Source organism: Camelina sativa, chromosome 9 (assembly GCF_030686135.1).
Source record: "Camelina sativa cultivar CO46 ecotype springtype chromosome 9, ASM3068613v1".
Taxonomy (NCBI): domain Eukaryota; kingdom Viridiplantae; phylum Streptophyta; class Magnoliopsida; order Brassicales; family Brassicaceae; genus Camelina; species Camelina sativa.
In genome coordinates, this window is record NC_141888.1 from 24,524,062 (window position 1) to 24,540,262 (window position 16,201).

The 16,201-nt window shown below is 41.1% G+C and overlaps 4 protein-coding genes across 6 annotated transcripts; 2 read left to right on the plus strand and 2 right to left on the minus strand.

Moving 5' to 3' along the window:
* Positions 1-1,803: 1,803 nt before the first annotated feature.
* LOC147938683 (uncharacterized) lies at positions 1,804-2,397 on the minus strand. Its single transcript, XM_087465722.1, has one exon. The coding sequence runs from the start codon at positions 2,395-2,397 to the stop codon at positions 1,804-1,806; it is 594 nt and encodes a 197-aa protein (XP_087321848.1).
* Positions 2,398-4,230: 1,833 nt separating this feature from the next.
* LOC104711258 (hydroxyproline O-galactosyltransferase GALT6-like) lies at positions 4,231-7,200 on the plus strand. Of its 2 annotated transcripts, none has more exons than XM_087464735.1 (7): positions 4,231-5,295; positions 5,376-5,614; positions 5,713-6,003; positions 6,125-6,253; positions 6,334-6,507; positions 6,601-6,708; positions 6,801-7,200. In XM_087464735.1, the coding sequence occupies exons 1-7, from the start codon at positions 4,398-4,400 to the stop codon at positions 7,011-7,013; spliced, it is 2,052 nt and encodes a 683-aa protein (XP_087320861.1). In that variant the 5' UTR covers positions 4,231-4,397; the 3' UTR covers positions 7,014-7,200. The 2 variants fall into 2 exon arrangements, with proteins under 2 accessions (XP_087320861.1, XP_087320862.1); XM_087464736.1 differs by having other exon boundaries at positions 4,268-5,295; positions 5,387-5,614.
* Positions 7,201-7,258: 58 nt separating this feature from the next.
* Positions 7,259-10,421, minus strand: LOC104711259 (protein EARLY FLOWERING 5). Of its 2 annotated transcripts, XR_015565974.1 has the most exons (10): positions 10,073-10,282; positions 9,669-9,762; positions 9,488-9,573; positions 9,330-9,385; positions 9,160-9,223; positions 8,998-9,079; positions 8,539-8,909; positions 8,204-8,338; positions 7,850-8,127; positions 7,259-7,754 (listed from the first exon to the last, which is right to left on the minus strand). XR_015565974.1 is itself a non-coding variant. In XM_010427948.2 (9 exons), the coding sequence occupies exons 1-9, from the start codon at positions 10,172-10,174 to the stop codon at positions 7,521-7,523; spliced, it is 1,578 nt and encodes a 525-aa protein (XP_010426250.1). In that variant the 5' UTR covers positions 10,175-10,421; the 3' UTR covers positions 7,259-7,520. The 2 variants fall into 2 exon arrangements, 1 of the variants encoding a protein (XP_010426250.1); XM_010427948.2 differs by having other exon boundaries at positions 7,850-8,338; positions 10,073-10,421.
* Positions 10,422-10,749: 328 nt separating this feature from the next.
* LOC109126168 (uncharacterized) lies at positions 10,750-11,599 on the plus strand. Its single transcript, XM_019229255.2, has 2 exons — positions 10,750-11,131; positions 11,230-11,599. The coding sequence occupies exons 1-2, from the start codon at positions 11,039-11,041 to the stop codon at positions 11,467-11,469; spliced, it is 333 nt and encodes a 110-aa protein (XP_019084800.1). The 5' UTR covers positions 10,750-11,038; the 3' UTR covers positions 11,470-11,599.
* The last annotated feature ends 4,602 nt before the right edge of the window (positions 11,600-16,201 follow it).

The following is a 16,201-nucleotide window of genomic DNA, read 5'->3' on the forward strand; positions in this document are numbered from 1 at the left end:
CCTCTTTTACTCTTCCGAGGATTCTTATCTTTGGAACCTAATGGTCTACCTCGTTTCAAACGGGTTTTAGACTCTGTAGCAACTTGTGTATTGTGTTCCTTCTGAACATCAATTCGTACTGGTGCATTGCAAGCAGGTATGTACGATTTTGTCACTCTCTTTGGGTCAGCAAAGGAATCTGGCAATTGATTAGCTAGCTGCTGTAAATGTATAATCTTTTGAACTTCTGCATCACATGCTCTAGTTCGAGGATCTTGCCAATTTAAGGATGTTTGATTCCATGTTAATTCCTTGACCTGCTTGCTATTCTCACCACCCATTACAGGGAATTCGGACTCAATGAATTGACAGTCCGCGTATCTGGCCTTGAACAGGTCTCCTGTCAGTGGCTCGAGATACTTTATTATGGTGGGAGATTCATATCCAACATATATTCCCATCCTCCTCTGAGGTCCCATCTTAGTTCTCTGTGGTGGAGCAATCGGTACATAAACGGCACAACCGAATGTCTTGAGATGGGATATGTCTGGCTCATGACCCGTTAATAGTTGGGATGGTGAATACTTATGTTCACTAGATGGCCTGATGCGTATGAGCTCTGCTGCATGCAATACTGCGTGTCCCCAAGCCGACACAGGGAGCTTCGATCTCATTAACAATGGTCGAGCTATCATTTGTATTCGTTTAATGAAGGACTCAGCCAGTCCATTTTGTGTATGGACATGTGTCATAGGATGTTCCACACTCACCCCCATGGACATACAATAATCATTAAACGCTTGGGATGTAAATTCACCAGCATTATCTAGACGTATAGTCTTAAGTGGAAAATCTGGAAAGTGTGCTCTTAGCCTTATAATTTGAGCCAACATCTTTGCAAAGGCGAGATTTCTTGTGCATAACAAGCAAACATGCGACCATCTGGTTGATGCATCTATCATCACCATAAAATATCTAAACGACCCACTAGATGGGTGTATTGGTCCGCAAATATCTCCCTGAATTCTTTCCAGAAAGTTTAAAGTCTCTCTTGTGACTTTTACTGGTGAAGGCCTTATAATAAGTTTCCCTTGTGCGCATGCTACACACGTGAGATGTTTAGGGATAACTTTCCTTTCACTTAGGTTGTGCCCATTCGAACTCTTAATTAGTTTACGCATCATGTTCGAACCCGGATGGCCTAGCCGGTCATGCCGTAAAGTGAATTCTTCACTAAACATTCTATGCTTTGCCAAGTTAGCCTCTATCATATTTATCTTTGCATGGTACAAGCCAGTGGCTAGTGCAGGTATAGTCTCTAGGACCTTCTTTTGTCCATTTATATTTTCTGTAATATATAGGAACTCTCTAGTTCCTTCACCCTTGGTTTCAACATGATAACCATTCAATCTTATATCTTTAAAGCTCAACAAGTTTCTCTTGGAGCTGGGTGAATATAGGGCATCACTTAATTCAATGTGTGTTCCATTAGGCAACAACACGTGAGCCTGGCCGTAGCCCTCTATAAGGTTTGCTATACCCGCAATTGTACTAACATTGGCATTTTTCATGGTGAGGTTTATAAAATATCTTTTATCTCTAGTTCACCACTAGTTCACCACTAGTTCACTCATATCCTCAGCCATTTCTATAAAACAACATTTATGTTTTAACTTAATAAGGCAAATAATTTATGAAATAAATCCTTGAATTTAAACCAAATAAATTATCCAATACATAGAAATAAATCAAGCATAAAAGCATAGTCTTAAAACCAAAATAAAAACCGAAAATTTCATTCATCCTCTTAAGGAGATAGGGAGTCTATGGGGAGTCATCCTTCTCATGATCTTTATCATCGAGATGCACCACATTTGTTTCTGCATCCATCTTTAGTATCACCGAAAGCCATTCAAACATGTCTACATATGTTTTGAAGCTCCTTTCACGAATTTGCTGCTGGAGCAGTTCATCATCAGTGTGAAAGGTTGAGAGTGTCTTCTCTATCAAGTCCTCTTCAGTGACCTCGAGACCACATAACTTTAGGTTTGTTGCTATCTTAAATAGCTCTAAGTGGTACTCATACAAGGAATCGAAATCATCGATCCTTATTGTTTCCCAATCCTCTTGAGCCTTTGGTAGTACAACTTCTTTGTACCCAAATCTGTCTTTTAAGTCTGTCCAAAGTTCAAGAGGATCTTCAACATGGAGGTACTGCAGTTTGAGGTCCTCATCCATATGGCGGCGCATATACAAGCTTGCCGTGGCCTTGCTCCTTTCGGAACACTCATTCTCACTCTCAATGCACCTGAAAAGATCTCTTGCTTCCAGGTTCATCTTGGTGTCTACTACCCATTGCAAGTAGTTATCACCGTCTCTTTGCAGGATAGCGTAATCTGGGATTTTAACACTTGCCATCTGTGCAAAACAGAAACAAGACATCCGAGTATTAGCATGCGATATTTGAGATCGAACCATGCACTCAATCAATAGGACATGCGATATTTGAGACCGACCATGCCTTAGGCCATGCGATATTTGAGACCGACCATGCCTTATCATATTTGGTTTTTGGTTTAAATTCATGCATGCAAGACAACAAAAGCAAATAGGCTAATGCATGCAACAATTTCAAGTATGTTTTCCTTTTCTTAAGTTTCCTTTTTAATCTAGGATTTAGGACTTAGGATAATTGCTATATTTTTAGGTACTTATCCTTGTTAATATTTTAATTCCGAATTCAAGTTTCACAAATATGGAAATTTAACAATTCTATTATTCTTGATCGGATTCAACCCTAGAACACAAGGAACTAAAATTCATGCAGCCGATTTTTCTAGCAACCTAACATGGTCCGATTTTATCTTATGATGCATGAAACAATCCAAGTTTAAATCTCCTAGAACAGTTAGATCAATCTCTCTATGCTTCTAACAATTTAATTCTAGGTTCTTATGCAACATAACAATTCAAGCAATCTTAGACTATGCAATCAATCAAATTCGGATTTTAAAGCTTGATGTTTATGGTGCAATTTCTCAAACAATCTAACAACCTAAGCAATCTGATTTTAAGTCTTAGGATTTATAGAATTTAGGGTTTGTTAGATTGTGTACTTGGATGTTTTAATGGTCCGATAGTTTTAGGTTTAAATTCGGTCATAAGGTTTTGAGAGGGTTCGATATAGTTTACCTTAACACCTTAGGATTCTGACCGGATATGATCTGGGAGCTAAAGACCTCAGATTTCTCACGAACCTCGAACAGCTTCCACGGACCACGAACCACGAACAGCCTCCTTGCGAACTGAAAGCTGCTTCCCGCGAACTAGATCTCCTTCCCGCGAACTAGAACTTGCGCGCGAACTCACCCCCGAGCCAAGTAACTCCAAACCTCGATAGGGTTTTGGTAGAAACTCGATCACAAGTTTAAGGAAGCTTGTGTATCGGACAGAACTTCGAGATCAAGAGATTCTCGAAGAAGAAGAAGGAACAAGAGGCGATTTTTAGGGTGTTTAGGGAAGAAGGATCGGCGGCTGCCTATTAGGGTTTTAGGGTTAGAGACTCGTGCTGATAACGTGTTATGAAAGTAGAGGTTTAGGGATAAACTCTTGTGTTTCTTATTATTGATTCCCAAAGGTTACATGCATATATATAGTAGATTACAAAGCTAGGGTTAGACCGACATAAGAGTGTATGGCCGAGTAAGGCTTTGGCCAATGGGCCGAGCCTATATGGACTGAGTATGGCCGATGGGCCTAAGCTCCATGGCTTAGTATATGGGCCGGTCTAGTGAGTCCACTAAGTGTTTCACAACAATCATTGATTTCTTTTAAGTTTTTTACAAAAGAAAAAAAAAAAAAAATCCAACTGCAATTGCCCGCAGCCGCAAACGCTTGCGGGAAGCAGCTTTTAAAATTCTGTGGTTTGGAGCGATTGGGAGCGATTAAGAACGATTGGGAACGATTTGTGTAATTGGTTCCAATTGCTAGCAACCGCTACCACCCGCAAACGTTGCGTTTGCGGGAGATAGCGGGAGAACCAGTCACCACCTCAGTTGCAAGTTCTGCAACTTCGAGTTGTTTTAGAATTCTTCTTATAAATTATCCACAAAAACAAGAACTCGTGTATTTTTAAAAATAATGCCGTTGAGAAAGAGAAATCCAACGATCTTAAAATTTTGAAAAACTATTAAAAATAAAAATAATTAAAAAAAAAAAAGTTTATGATGTGACTGTAACGGCGGTTTTTTTGTGTAAATGTCAGCATCAGTAGTAATGAAGAAGGCTTATATTTTCAAGTTCTGAATAAACAAACTTGTTCATCATCATCTCTTCAAATCAGTTCACTGTGAAACTGATTTGAATCCGTTCTTGATTTTGATTTTATGTGGATAATTCGAGAAAAAAATAAGTAAGCAATGAGGAACTCGAAGCTGTCAAAACCAAACAAGTGGGAAAATTTCGTAATGTTCGTTTCTCTCAGCAAGAAGAGATCTGTTCAGATACTAATGTTGGTTGGTCTACTGTACATACTTCTAGTCACCACGCTCGAAATCCCCGTCGTCTACAGAAACGGGTTCAATACTTTATCACAGGATCGGTTGACCCGACCGGAGAAGCTCGGTAGCGAGTGGGATTTGCAAGAGAGACCAGCTCCGGGTCGTCCCTTCAGGAGATTAATCTACCGAGAAACAGAATCGGAAGCGCCTGCTCGAGCTCTGGTTAGCTCAGAACTGAGAAGAACGGTAAGGATTATATCCGGGTTGAAGTTTGAACCGGAAAGATTCGACCCGAGTAGTAAAGATGAGTCCTTTGAGCTCCTTGAATCCGCCAAGGTAGCTTGGGAAGTTGGTGGGAAGCTATGGGAAGAGCTTGAATCTGGGAAAACCTCAAAAGCTTTCAAGGAAGATGAGGAGAAGAAGAAACGTGGCTCGAGTTCTTGCCCGCTCTCTGTTTCGTTATCCGGGTCGGATCTTTTAGCTCGTGGGAACCTCATTGAGCTTCCTTGTGGGTTAGCTTTGGGATCACACATCACGGTGGTTGCGAAGCCTCGCGCTGCTCACTCAGAGATGGACCCGAAGATAACAATGTTGAAGGGAGAAGATGAAACTGTGAATGTTTCACAGTTTATAATGGAGCTGCAGGGGTTGAAGGCAGTGGAAGGTGAAGATCCACCTCGGATTCTTCACTTTAATCCTAGGCTTAAGGGTGATTGGAGTGGTAAGCCTGTGATTGAGCAGAACACTTGTTATAGGATGCAGTGGAGCTCAGCTCAAAGATGTGAAGGTTGGAGATCTAGTGATGATGAAGAAACAGGTCAGTTCAATGTACTGTTATACTTTATTAGTAGTTAAGAGTTGCAGACACAGGTTCAAAGAGTGACCTTTGTTTCATAGTTGATGGTCAGGTTAAGTGTGAGAAATGGGTTGGAGAAAATGGTATATCATCTAAAGAAGAGCATAACAAGGCAACATGGTGGCTGAGTCGTTTTATACGCCGGAGTAAGAAAGTAACTGTAGAATGGCCATTTCCATTCACTGAGGAGAAGCTCTTCGTTCTTACACTAACGGCTGGATTGGAGGGTTATCACGTTAGTGTTGATGGGAGGCATGTCACATCCTTCCCTTTCCGAACTGTAAGTGATGCTTCAGAACATTCTTTGAATTGCTTTTGGAGCAGTAATAAAAGATCATAAAGTGATATTTGTTTGTGTGTGCTTTTGGCTATATGAAGGGTTTTACGCTTGAGGATGCTACTGGTCTAACTGTTACTGGGGATATAGATGTTGACTCTGTTATTGCTGGCTCTCTCCCAACCTCGCACCCTAGTTTTGCTCCTCAGAGGTACCTTGAGCTCTCAAGCAACTGGCAGGCCCCATCAATACATGATGAAGAAGTTGAGTTATTCATTGGTATTCTTTCTGCGGGTAATCATTTTGCTGAGCGGATGGCCGTGAGGAAGTCTTGGATGCAGCATACACTCATCCGATCTTCCAAAGTAGTGGCTCGGTTCTTTGTGGCATTGGTAAGTTTAGCGTAGTTGCAGTAAGGTTCTTTGAGGCTAGTCGTTTTAGGTCTTCTTGATCCTGTTGGAATCAGTAACTTTTCCAAACAAAGTTAATGCTGAGTGTTTGGTATTAACGTAGCACTCGAGGAAGTCAGTCAATGTGGAGCTAAAGAAGGAAGCTGAATTCTTTGGGGACATAGTTATAGTGCCTTACATGGACAGCTATGACCTGGTTGTTCTGAAAACTGTTGCAATCTGCGAGTACGGGGTGAGGTTTTTATTCTAAGAATCAACGAGTCAACAAATTTGGTGTCATTTTTTCAGTGAATTCAACATTTTGGTTTGTAGGCTTATCAGTTGGCTGCCAAATACGTTATGAAGTGTGACGATGACACATTTGTCCGCATAGATGCGGTGCTTACTGAAGTGAAGAAAACACCCATGGATAGAAGCTTGTACATTGGCAACATCAATTATTATCATAAGCCTCTTCGCCAAGGGAAATGGGCTGTTTCATATGAGGTAATATTTGAAGAAATTTGGTATTTCGCTTCTTTGTTCCAGGAATGTAAAAAATCTCAAACTCTTACTCAATTTATTCAACGAGTTCTACAGGAATGGCCTGAGGAAGATTATCCACCTTATGCCAATGGTCCTGGCTACATACTGTCAAGAGATATCTCCCACTTCATCGTAAAGGAGTTTGAGCAACACAAACTAAGGGTAACTGATCATCTTTGTTTGAAAAAGAGTATTAGAGATAAGAATTTATAGCTATGTGATGTGTAATATACATCATTTTCATCCTGGTTTAGTTATTCAAAATGGAAGACGTGAGCATGGGAATGTGGGTGGAACAGTTCAACAACAGCGTGAAGTCTGTGGATTATGTGCACAGCTTTAAATTCTGCCAGTTTGGTTGCATAGAGAATTATTTAACGGCGCATTACCAATCGCCTAGACAGATGATCTGTTTGTGGGACAAATTGGTCATGACGGGCAAACCTCATTGCTGCAACTTGAGATGACACAACAGTGCGTTGTTTTGTTATGTTTATATCGCTTGGTCGTGAGAAAAAGAATTATATTTCCAATGAGAACAGCTTTTGTTGCATAAAAAATAAGCGCCTTTGCTGTTTCTGTGTAGTCAATGAATCCTTGTAAAAATCATTCATTTTTTCCCCTTTATCAAATGATGCTATTTTGATTCTGATACTTTAAACCAAATTCAAACTGAAGGTCCGTTTCTATGGTCGGTCACCCAACCAAAATATTCTCAAAATGTTTTAGCTTTTACTTGAAAACATCTTTTAAGAGGCAAGCTCTCAGAGTTGCTGTATATATCAGGAGAGGCAAACTCTTGAGAGTTGGTGAAAGAATACAAAAGGTGAAGAAGATAAACAATCTTCACTTCTCCTGTGGAATCTACAATCATTGAGGTCGTCTAGTTTCATTTTTTTACTACTGAAATGTTTTAATAATATGATCCATAAAGAAATTGCTTCATCTCCTTACGCAGTCTCATAGCTTCTATTCTAGCCATCAAGTGCTCCTAGAGCTTTCATATCCTCCAAGAAAGCAGAATAAGAGGCGTCGATGCTCTGTGGCTTTGACGGTGCTGATGTGTTGGTGGCCGACGCTGGCTTCACCGGGGCAGCATAAGTTGTAATAGTCCTTGGTGTAAATCCCAGGGTGGTCGCTGTCAAAGTGTTTGGCTTTGGTTTGATTGTAGCTACTGACTCTCTTTTGACCCGAACTGATGCAGGGACCTGAATATCAGAAAACAAATCAGAATCCAAATGAATGTACAGATAAATGGGCCATATTTATGCACTATTAATTATTGTAAATCATGTCCACTCACCATGGATGTAAGCTCAGGTGTGTGCTGAGCAAGTGGTCTCTTGACAACCGTAGGAGCAGCAGCTTTTACATAAGATGGTTTTTGTGGCACATATGGCCTACTCATTGCATGTCCATCTTGAAAATTAGGCGCTGGTCCTGGAGGAAGTGGCGGTCTCGTCATAGGAGGTGGTCGAGCATAAGGCAGCCTTGGGACTCCTAGATGAACCAACATTCCATGAGGAGGGGGTCCAGGAGGGGGACACATATCTGGAGGCAACGGTGGAAAGTGTAATACCCCTGGATGCAGAAGATCAGGCTGTAAATTAGAGAGTAAAGCTGGTTGGTGGTGTTGAGGTAAGAGTGGTGGTGTAACCGTTGTGGAGAAGTTAGCATCTTGAAGATTGCTACTACTAGTATTAGTATTTAGTGGACCACCATCAGACCCATTGCTTACAGGTTTCGGGGGAAGCCCAGGCGGGGGAGGAGGGATAAAAGTCACAGTAGAGACCTGCACGATGAGAACGCAAAATGAATCTCGCTTTAACCTTTCTCTGATATGTAACTTTCATAAGACAATTTTGATTATTGACAACCTAATGCAGAATTTTAATAATCCACAAACTTGCTTTGTCCTAACTTATAAAAAAAGAAAGCTATCAGTCACGCATTGGTATATACTCTAGAATGAGTTTCAGTGCAAAAAATTACCTTATGGTCGCTGAAGGTTTGATCTGATGAGGAAAGGATATTGCTACCAGTTTCACTTCCAGTAAGGCCAGGTGGAGGTAGTTGGGAAGATTGAGAAAGGGGAGGAGGTGGCGGAAGAGGAGGACGAACTGAAACCCGCTCATTTGGTGGGGGACCAGGGGGCGGTGGTGGAAAAGCAAGTCCAGTAGTTGGAACAGGAGGGTTTGGAGGCAACGGAGGTGGAGGTGGAAGAGGCAAAGTAGAGCCTGGGCTACTGCCATTTATTGGGAGAGGTGGAGGCGGGGGAGCAGTCACTAAGGCATCTTCTGACTCAGTATTTGAAGACGATACAGCACCGATAGAGAAAACGCCATCTAAAGGGATTCCAGGTCCTGCAACATCAACAAATTTTATTAAGAGAGAGAAGGTAGGAAACATTGTATGGGTAAAGAACGGCATGTGACAAAAGAAAAATAGTACCTATTGAGGATTTATACATGGGTGGCTTTCCATGGGGAGGGGCACCAGTCGGGTTCAATGTAGGATGATAATAAACAGAATCCTGTCATCAAACAATATTAAGGTAAGGGAAATCTAAAAGCAGGAAAGAGAAACAAAGACGAAGAGAAGCTAAGTAAGTACTTGTGGTGTTAGGTTCCTTGATCTTGCATCCTCCTCGCCAGTTCTTCGTTGTTGGGGTAGGTGGCTATATAGAAACACAAGAAACAAGATATAAATCATAGGAAGCCAGGGGCATCTCATACTCATATTAACTTTCAATACTGATAGAACTAAAGAACTCAACAACTCACCTAAACATAACAGAGGTTGTAGGCTTCCCCTGCTCCTTCATTTTCTCCTCATGTTCCTGGAGAGAAAAAAAAAAACACAAGAGAAAGAAGAATAAGACGACATTCAATTCCAACAATGTACTCATCCTAATAAGAAACCAAAAGGATTCTGTTTATACCTTTCTCTTCTTCACAACCATCTGCAATGTATCTTCAAGTTGTCTCTTTTTATGTTTCCTTGCTTTGTCTAAAGCACCTTCCGCCTCTACACCATAATCAATTAGAACCTTTGTGTCAGTTGCTTATAAGCTGATAGACTTTGCAAATTAAGACTATAGGATAATGAGGATGACGACTTACTTGACATATCGAGTTTCCTGATCTGTTCCTTGATTTGTTCAGGATCCTTCTTCAAAATTCCCACCTCTCTTACTTTATCTCTCACTAACTTGTTCTGCGTTAGCAACAACAAAAGTCTAATTAACCCACACAGAAAGGCAAATAAAAACACATTATTTCACAAATTATAAACCATAGAATGAAAAAATTAATATCGTTGTTCAAAAGACTTCTATTGAATATGCGAAAGAAAACTAATGACAACTTGATACTCTGAGCACGTCTTTCAAATTTCATGTTATAAACAAGAGCTCGAGAAGCTCACAACAAACCAAAACTAAAACCATTCAGCAATTCGATTTTACAAATAAGCATCCCTAATAGAATTGTTCAAAAAAATAAAAAAATAAACCCTAATTACTTACACGGAACAGTTCTTTCTGTCGTTGCTCTTTGCGGAAGACATCGGTAGGGTTCATCGCCTTCCCTCCTTTCGTCTTCTTCTTCAGCTTCATCTTCATCTTCATCTTCGCTTGTTTCCCCCAATTCCAATTCCAATTCCAATTCCAATCCCAAAAAGAATTTGTAACTTTTACTTCCCTTGATCGCACAATTTATGAACTTTGGATTCCCTACTATATATGTGTTTTTTTAAGTGTTTTAATAACAGATACAAATGGGCTATAATTTAATTAAAACGCCCATACTTGGCCCATTAATTCATTTGGACTAAGCACGTGCGGAAACACATTGTAAACTATTTTCATCGGAGAATTAAAACTGCCGGCGGCGAATGAGAGATGCGCAGAAGCTACGCCGCCGATCTGGCAACTCTTGGTTTGGTGGTGGTAGGTATTGATTCGTGTTGAGATTCTCCAGTTAGTGTGTTAAGAGATTAGATTAGTGTGATCTGTAGATGAAGCAGAAGATTTCACTTACATATGGAGCTAACGATTGGTTTACATGTGTGGTTTTTGTGAGAATTAGTGAGAGGGTTTTGTCTTTGTTGATGGTGGATCATGGTGGTGTTAATGATACAAGTTGAATGAGTAAACCCTTTTGGCTTGGTTTCTCTCTGTTGAGTGCTCGCATTTATTAATAAAACCTTTTGGCTTACTAATACATTAAGTCAATAGAGTATCTGCTTTATACCAGCCACTGTCCACTGAATCTGTTGCGTTCAATCATCCCTGAGACATTTGATGTAGTTACCATTTTCAAGCCAGTTAAAGGCAGCCACGGTGAGATACTATATTTGCTCTGTGAAGTTGGTTGGTTACTTGTATCTATTTGTGATAAGAAAGCTTCAAGAAAGGAACATTGTTTGTCTTGCTTGTGGTTGGTTGATAAGAACTCAAGTATATGATCAGAAGACTGTTTAATATTAGAAGATGTATATACCACTCAGTCAGGTGAATAAGCATATGCAGGGTTGTCACGTTAGTGTTGACGGGAGGCATATCACATCCTTCCCTTTCCAGACTGTAAGTTATGCTTCAGAACACTCTTTGAATTGCTTTTGGAGCAGTAATAAAAGATCAGAAAGTGATATTTGTTTGTGTGTGCTTTTGGCCATTTGAAGGGTTTTGCACTTGAGGATGCTGTAGAGATCACAGCACAAAACGATACAGTTTTGTCTTCAGGCTCAGGAAGTGTCAAGCCCATAAAGCCCAAGGCCCGTCAACAAGAGTCAAAGAGTCTTCAACGTCTACCTGCAAGAGACAAGAAAGTATTAGCAGAGGATGAAGGACATAGTACGACAGTGACATTGCACAATCGATTCAAGGTGTTGGGACCAGTTGATGAAGATGATGCCACATAATCTCTCACAGCTGGTTGATCAAGGAACACTCTAGAATCTAGGTTTAATCTTGTGTAACTATATAAGAGAACCTCTTGCAATGTAACCTTCTTAAGGATTGAATAATAAGAAACAGAACAATCTTTCACTCTGTTACTTTCTTCATGGTATCAGAGCCATGGACGGAACCATGGAACCTTACTTTTCACCTTCACTTCACATCTCAAACTGTGTCACCATAAAGCTCACTGAGCAAAACTATATCATTTGGAAGTCCCAGTTTGAATCTTTCCTGCGCACTCAAGCTCTCCTTGGCTTCGTTAATGGAGCTGCCAAACCTCCTGATGAAACCATCCCCATCCGCAACAACAAAGATGGCAGAGTCGAAGACATCCTCAATCCAGATTTTGAGAGTTGGTCCAGATCTGACCAAGTTGTTAAGGCATGGCTGCTTGGTTCGATGTCTGAGAACGTCCTGCGACTAGTGGTAGGAGCTTCGACAGCTCAAGAGGTATGGGAAACTCTGATCTCTCACTTTAATCGCACGTCGTCTTCTAGGCTTTTTGAGTTACAAAGACGTCTGCAGAATGCTGAAAAACTTGACAAAAGCATGTCTGACTATCTTAGAGGAATTAAAGACATATGCGATCAGTTAGACTCCATAGGGGATCCTGTTAGTGAGAAAATGAAGATATTTGCAGCATTAAGAGGTTTAGGTCGTGAATACGAACCTATTATTACGGTTATTGAAGATTCCTTGGATCGACGTCCTGAACCTACTTATGAGAATGTAGTCTCTCGTCTCACTGGTTATGAGGATAGACTCCAGGGATACTCTGTTTCAACCGATGTCTCTCCACACCTTGCCTTCAACACTACAAGGTCATCAAGTTATCAACACAGGGGACGTGGTAATAGAGGCAGAGGACGAGGAAGCTACTCAACCAGAGGACAAGGCTTTCATCAATAATTCTCATCTCCAAACCCGTCTCGACCTGCTGTCAACACTAATGACAAACCTCTCTGTCAAATCTGCAACAAACGAGGACATAACGCTTTTGAATGCTGGTATCGCTTTAATGAGGAGTTTCAGCAGCCTGCTCAACCTGCAATTAATGCTGCTGCTTTCTCGGCTCTACACATCATTGATGTCACAGAGGACAACAGCTGGTATCCGGACTCTGCTGCAACAGCTCATATCACCAGCTCAACTCAGCGTTTGAAACAAGCTCAACCATATCACGGTTCGGATATGGTCATGGCAAGTGATGGGAATTTCCTTCCTATCACTCATGTCGGTTCTGCTAACCTCCCTTCGACGTCAGGTAATATTCCTCTCAAAGATGTATTAGTATGTCCTGAAATTGCAAAGTCTCTGTTGTCAGTGTCGAAACTAACCAAAGACTATCCATGTAAAGTTTCTTTTGATTCTGACGATGTTATTATAAAGGACAAAGCAACACGCAAAGTTCTGACAAAGGGAAGGGAAAATAATGGCTTGTACAAGCTGGATGATCCCAAACATCAGATGTACTACTCAACAAGACAAGTCAAAACCAGTGATGAAGTATGGCATCAGAGGCTGGGACATCCAAATCAACAAGTCCTTCATCTTTTATCAGCAAATAAGGCAATTGAAGTTAATAAAAGTACCAACAAGGTGTGTGAGTCATGTCAGCTTGGGAAGAGTTCAAAATTGCCATTTAGTTCTTCTACTTTTAATGCTACAAGGCCTTTAGAGAGAATCCACTGTGATCTCTGGGGTCCTTCTCCTGTTTCTTCTATTCAAGGTTTCAGATTTTATGCAGTGTTTATTGACAACTTCTCAAGATATTGTTGGCTTTACCCTTTAAAGAAAAAATCTGATTTCTGTTCTGTCTTCATCAAGTACCAGCTTCTTGTTGAAAATTTGTTGCAAACAAAAATTGGAACCTTTCAATCAGATGGTGGAGGAGAATTCATAAGTCAAAGTTTCTTAACTCACTTACAAAAGGCTGGAATTCAACATTTTGTTTCATGTCCTCACACCCCACAGCAAAATGGAATTGCAGAGAGGAAGCATCGACAACTGACTGAGATGGCTCTCACCTTGATGTTTCAAAGTGCAACTCCACAAAATTTCTGGGTCGAAGCATTCTTTACCTCTAATTTCCTCTACAATCTTCTTCCAACCACTGCTCTTGTAGGACACAAGAGTCCACACGAAGCTCTCTTTGGTAAAGAACCAGTCTACTCTGCTCTCAGAACTTTCGGTTGTGCGTGTTTCCCTACCCTGAGATCGTATGCTCAAAACAAGTTTGATCCACGTTCTCTCAAATGCGTATTTCTTGGTTATACTGAAAAATACAAGGGTTATCGATGTTACTATCCTCCAACTGGGCGTATATATCTAAGTCGTCATGTAATATTTGATGAAGCTTGTTTTCCGTTTGCAAGCACCTATAGCTACCTCCAGCAATCATCACCTACGCCTTTATATGGAGCTTGGCTTAAGGCGTTTTCACATACATCTTCAGTTCCAGCTCAACCGGATGTCTCTGCAGATGCTCCTCCAGTTCTCCCTGAGAAGGAAGTTATCGCTACTACAGTTAGCAACGATTCTACAACAGACATAACTGCTGAATCTATTCAAGGAACTAACAGTGAGAGTCCTGAGTGTACGGCAAGCATAGATCTTGTTCCTATAGGAAACAGCTCTCACTCGTTTGTTCCCAACATAGATCTTTCAGCAGTAAATACAGAGTTACGTGGTGATGCAGAGAGTGATGCAGAGAGTGATGCAGAGAATGATGATGCAGAGCGTGATGTTCCCTCCACAGCGGTCTCAAATCATCCAATGCTCACACATTCTAAGACCGGAATCTACAAACCAAATCCTCGTTATGCACTGCTTACTCAAAAAGTTGCATATCCCAAACCAGAAACAGTCACAGATGCTTTACGAGATCCATATTGGACAGCAGCAATGAATGAGGAGATGACTAATTGCAAAGAAGCAAACACTTTTTCACTAGTTCCTCAAACACCTGATATGCATGTTCTAGGCTCAAAATGGGTGTTTAGAGTCAAACTCAATGCTGATGGCACACTTGACAAATACAAAGCCAGGTTAGTTGCCCAAGGCTTCAAGCAAGAGGAAGGCATTGATTATCTTGAAACATATAGTCCTGTTGTAAGGACTGCAACAGTTAGGGCAGTTCTTCACTTTGCTACGATGATGAACTGGGAAATAAAACAAATGGATGTGAAGAACGCTTTTTTACATGGTGATCTCACTGAAACAGTATACATGAAGCAGCCTACAGGATTTATAGACAAAAACTATCCGGATCATGTTTGCCTTCTTCATAAATCTCTCTACGGCCTCAAACAATCTCCAAGAGCCTGGTTTGATAAATTTAGCAATTTTCTGCTAGCCTTTGGCTTCACCTGTAGTCTGAGAGATCCTTCGTTATTTGTCTGCTTCAAAGGCCAAGATATCATCATCTTACTACTTTATGTTGATGACATGGCAATTACAGGTAACTCTTCGGAGTTGCTCTCCACACTCCTTGATCAACTGAATACAGAGTTTCGGATGAAGGACCTTGGCAAGCTCCACTACTTCCTCGGTATCCAAGTTCAATATCACGACACTGGTATCTTCTTATCTCAACAAAAGTACGCTGAGGATCTCCTAGCTACTGCAGGCATGTCAACATGCGCATCCGTAGCCACACCACTTCCACAGAAACTCAAGAAAACACCCCTTCAAAATGTTCTGTTTGCCAATCCCAAGTATTTTCGAAGCCTAGCAGGAAGATTGCAGTACCTGACGTTAACAAGACCAGACTTGCAGTTCTCTGTTAATTACGTTTGTCAGAAGATGCACGCCCCTTCTATAGCTGATTTCAATCTCTTAAAAAGGATCCTTCGATACATCAAAGGAACAACCACTATGGGAGTCTCGTTTTACAGAAACACGGGTTACAAGCTGCAAGTTTACAGTGATAGTGACTACTCTGGATGTCCAAATACTAGCCGCTCAACTGGAGGCTTTTGCACCTTCCTTGGCCGCAACATGATCTCCTGGTCATCCAAGAAACAACAAACAGTCTCTAAAAGCTCCACTGAAGCTGAGTACCGAGCCATGTCTGAAGCAGCATCTGAGATCACTTGGCTTGTTAACTTACTTCATGACTTGGGGATTCAACAGCCTGCAACACCAGAGCTCTTCTGTGATAATCTCTCTGCAGTTTATCTCACGGCCAATCCAAGCTTTCATGCTCGCACCAAACACTTCGCCACACACTATCATTATGTTCGTGAGCAGGTTGCTTTTGGTGATCTAATTGTCAACCATATCCCTGCACACCTCCAAATTGCGGACATATTCACTAAATCTCTCCCACAAAGGCCTTTTGAACATCTCCGAGCCAAACTTGGCGTTGGTGTGCCACCCACTCCAAGTTTGCGGGGGAGTGTAGAGATCACAGCACAAAACGATACAGTTTTGTCTTCAGGCTCAGGAAGTGTCAAGCCCATAAAGCCCAAGGCCCGTCAACAAGAGTCAAAGAGTCTTCAACGTCTACCTGCAAGAGACAAGAAAGTATTAGCAGAGGATGAAGGACATAGTACGACAGTGACATTGCACAATCGATTCAAGGTGTTGGGACCAGTTGATGAAGATGATGCCACGTAATCTCTCACAGCTGGCTGATCAAGGAACACTCTAGAATCTAGGTTTAATCTTGTGTAACTATATAAGAGAACC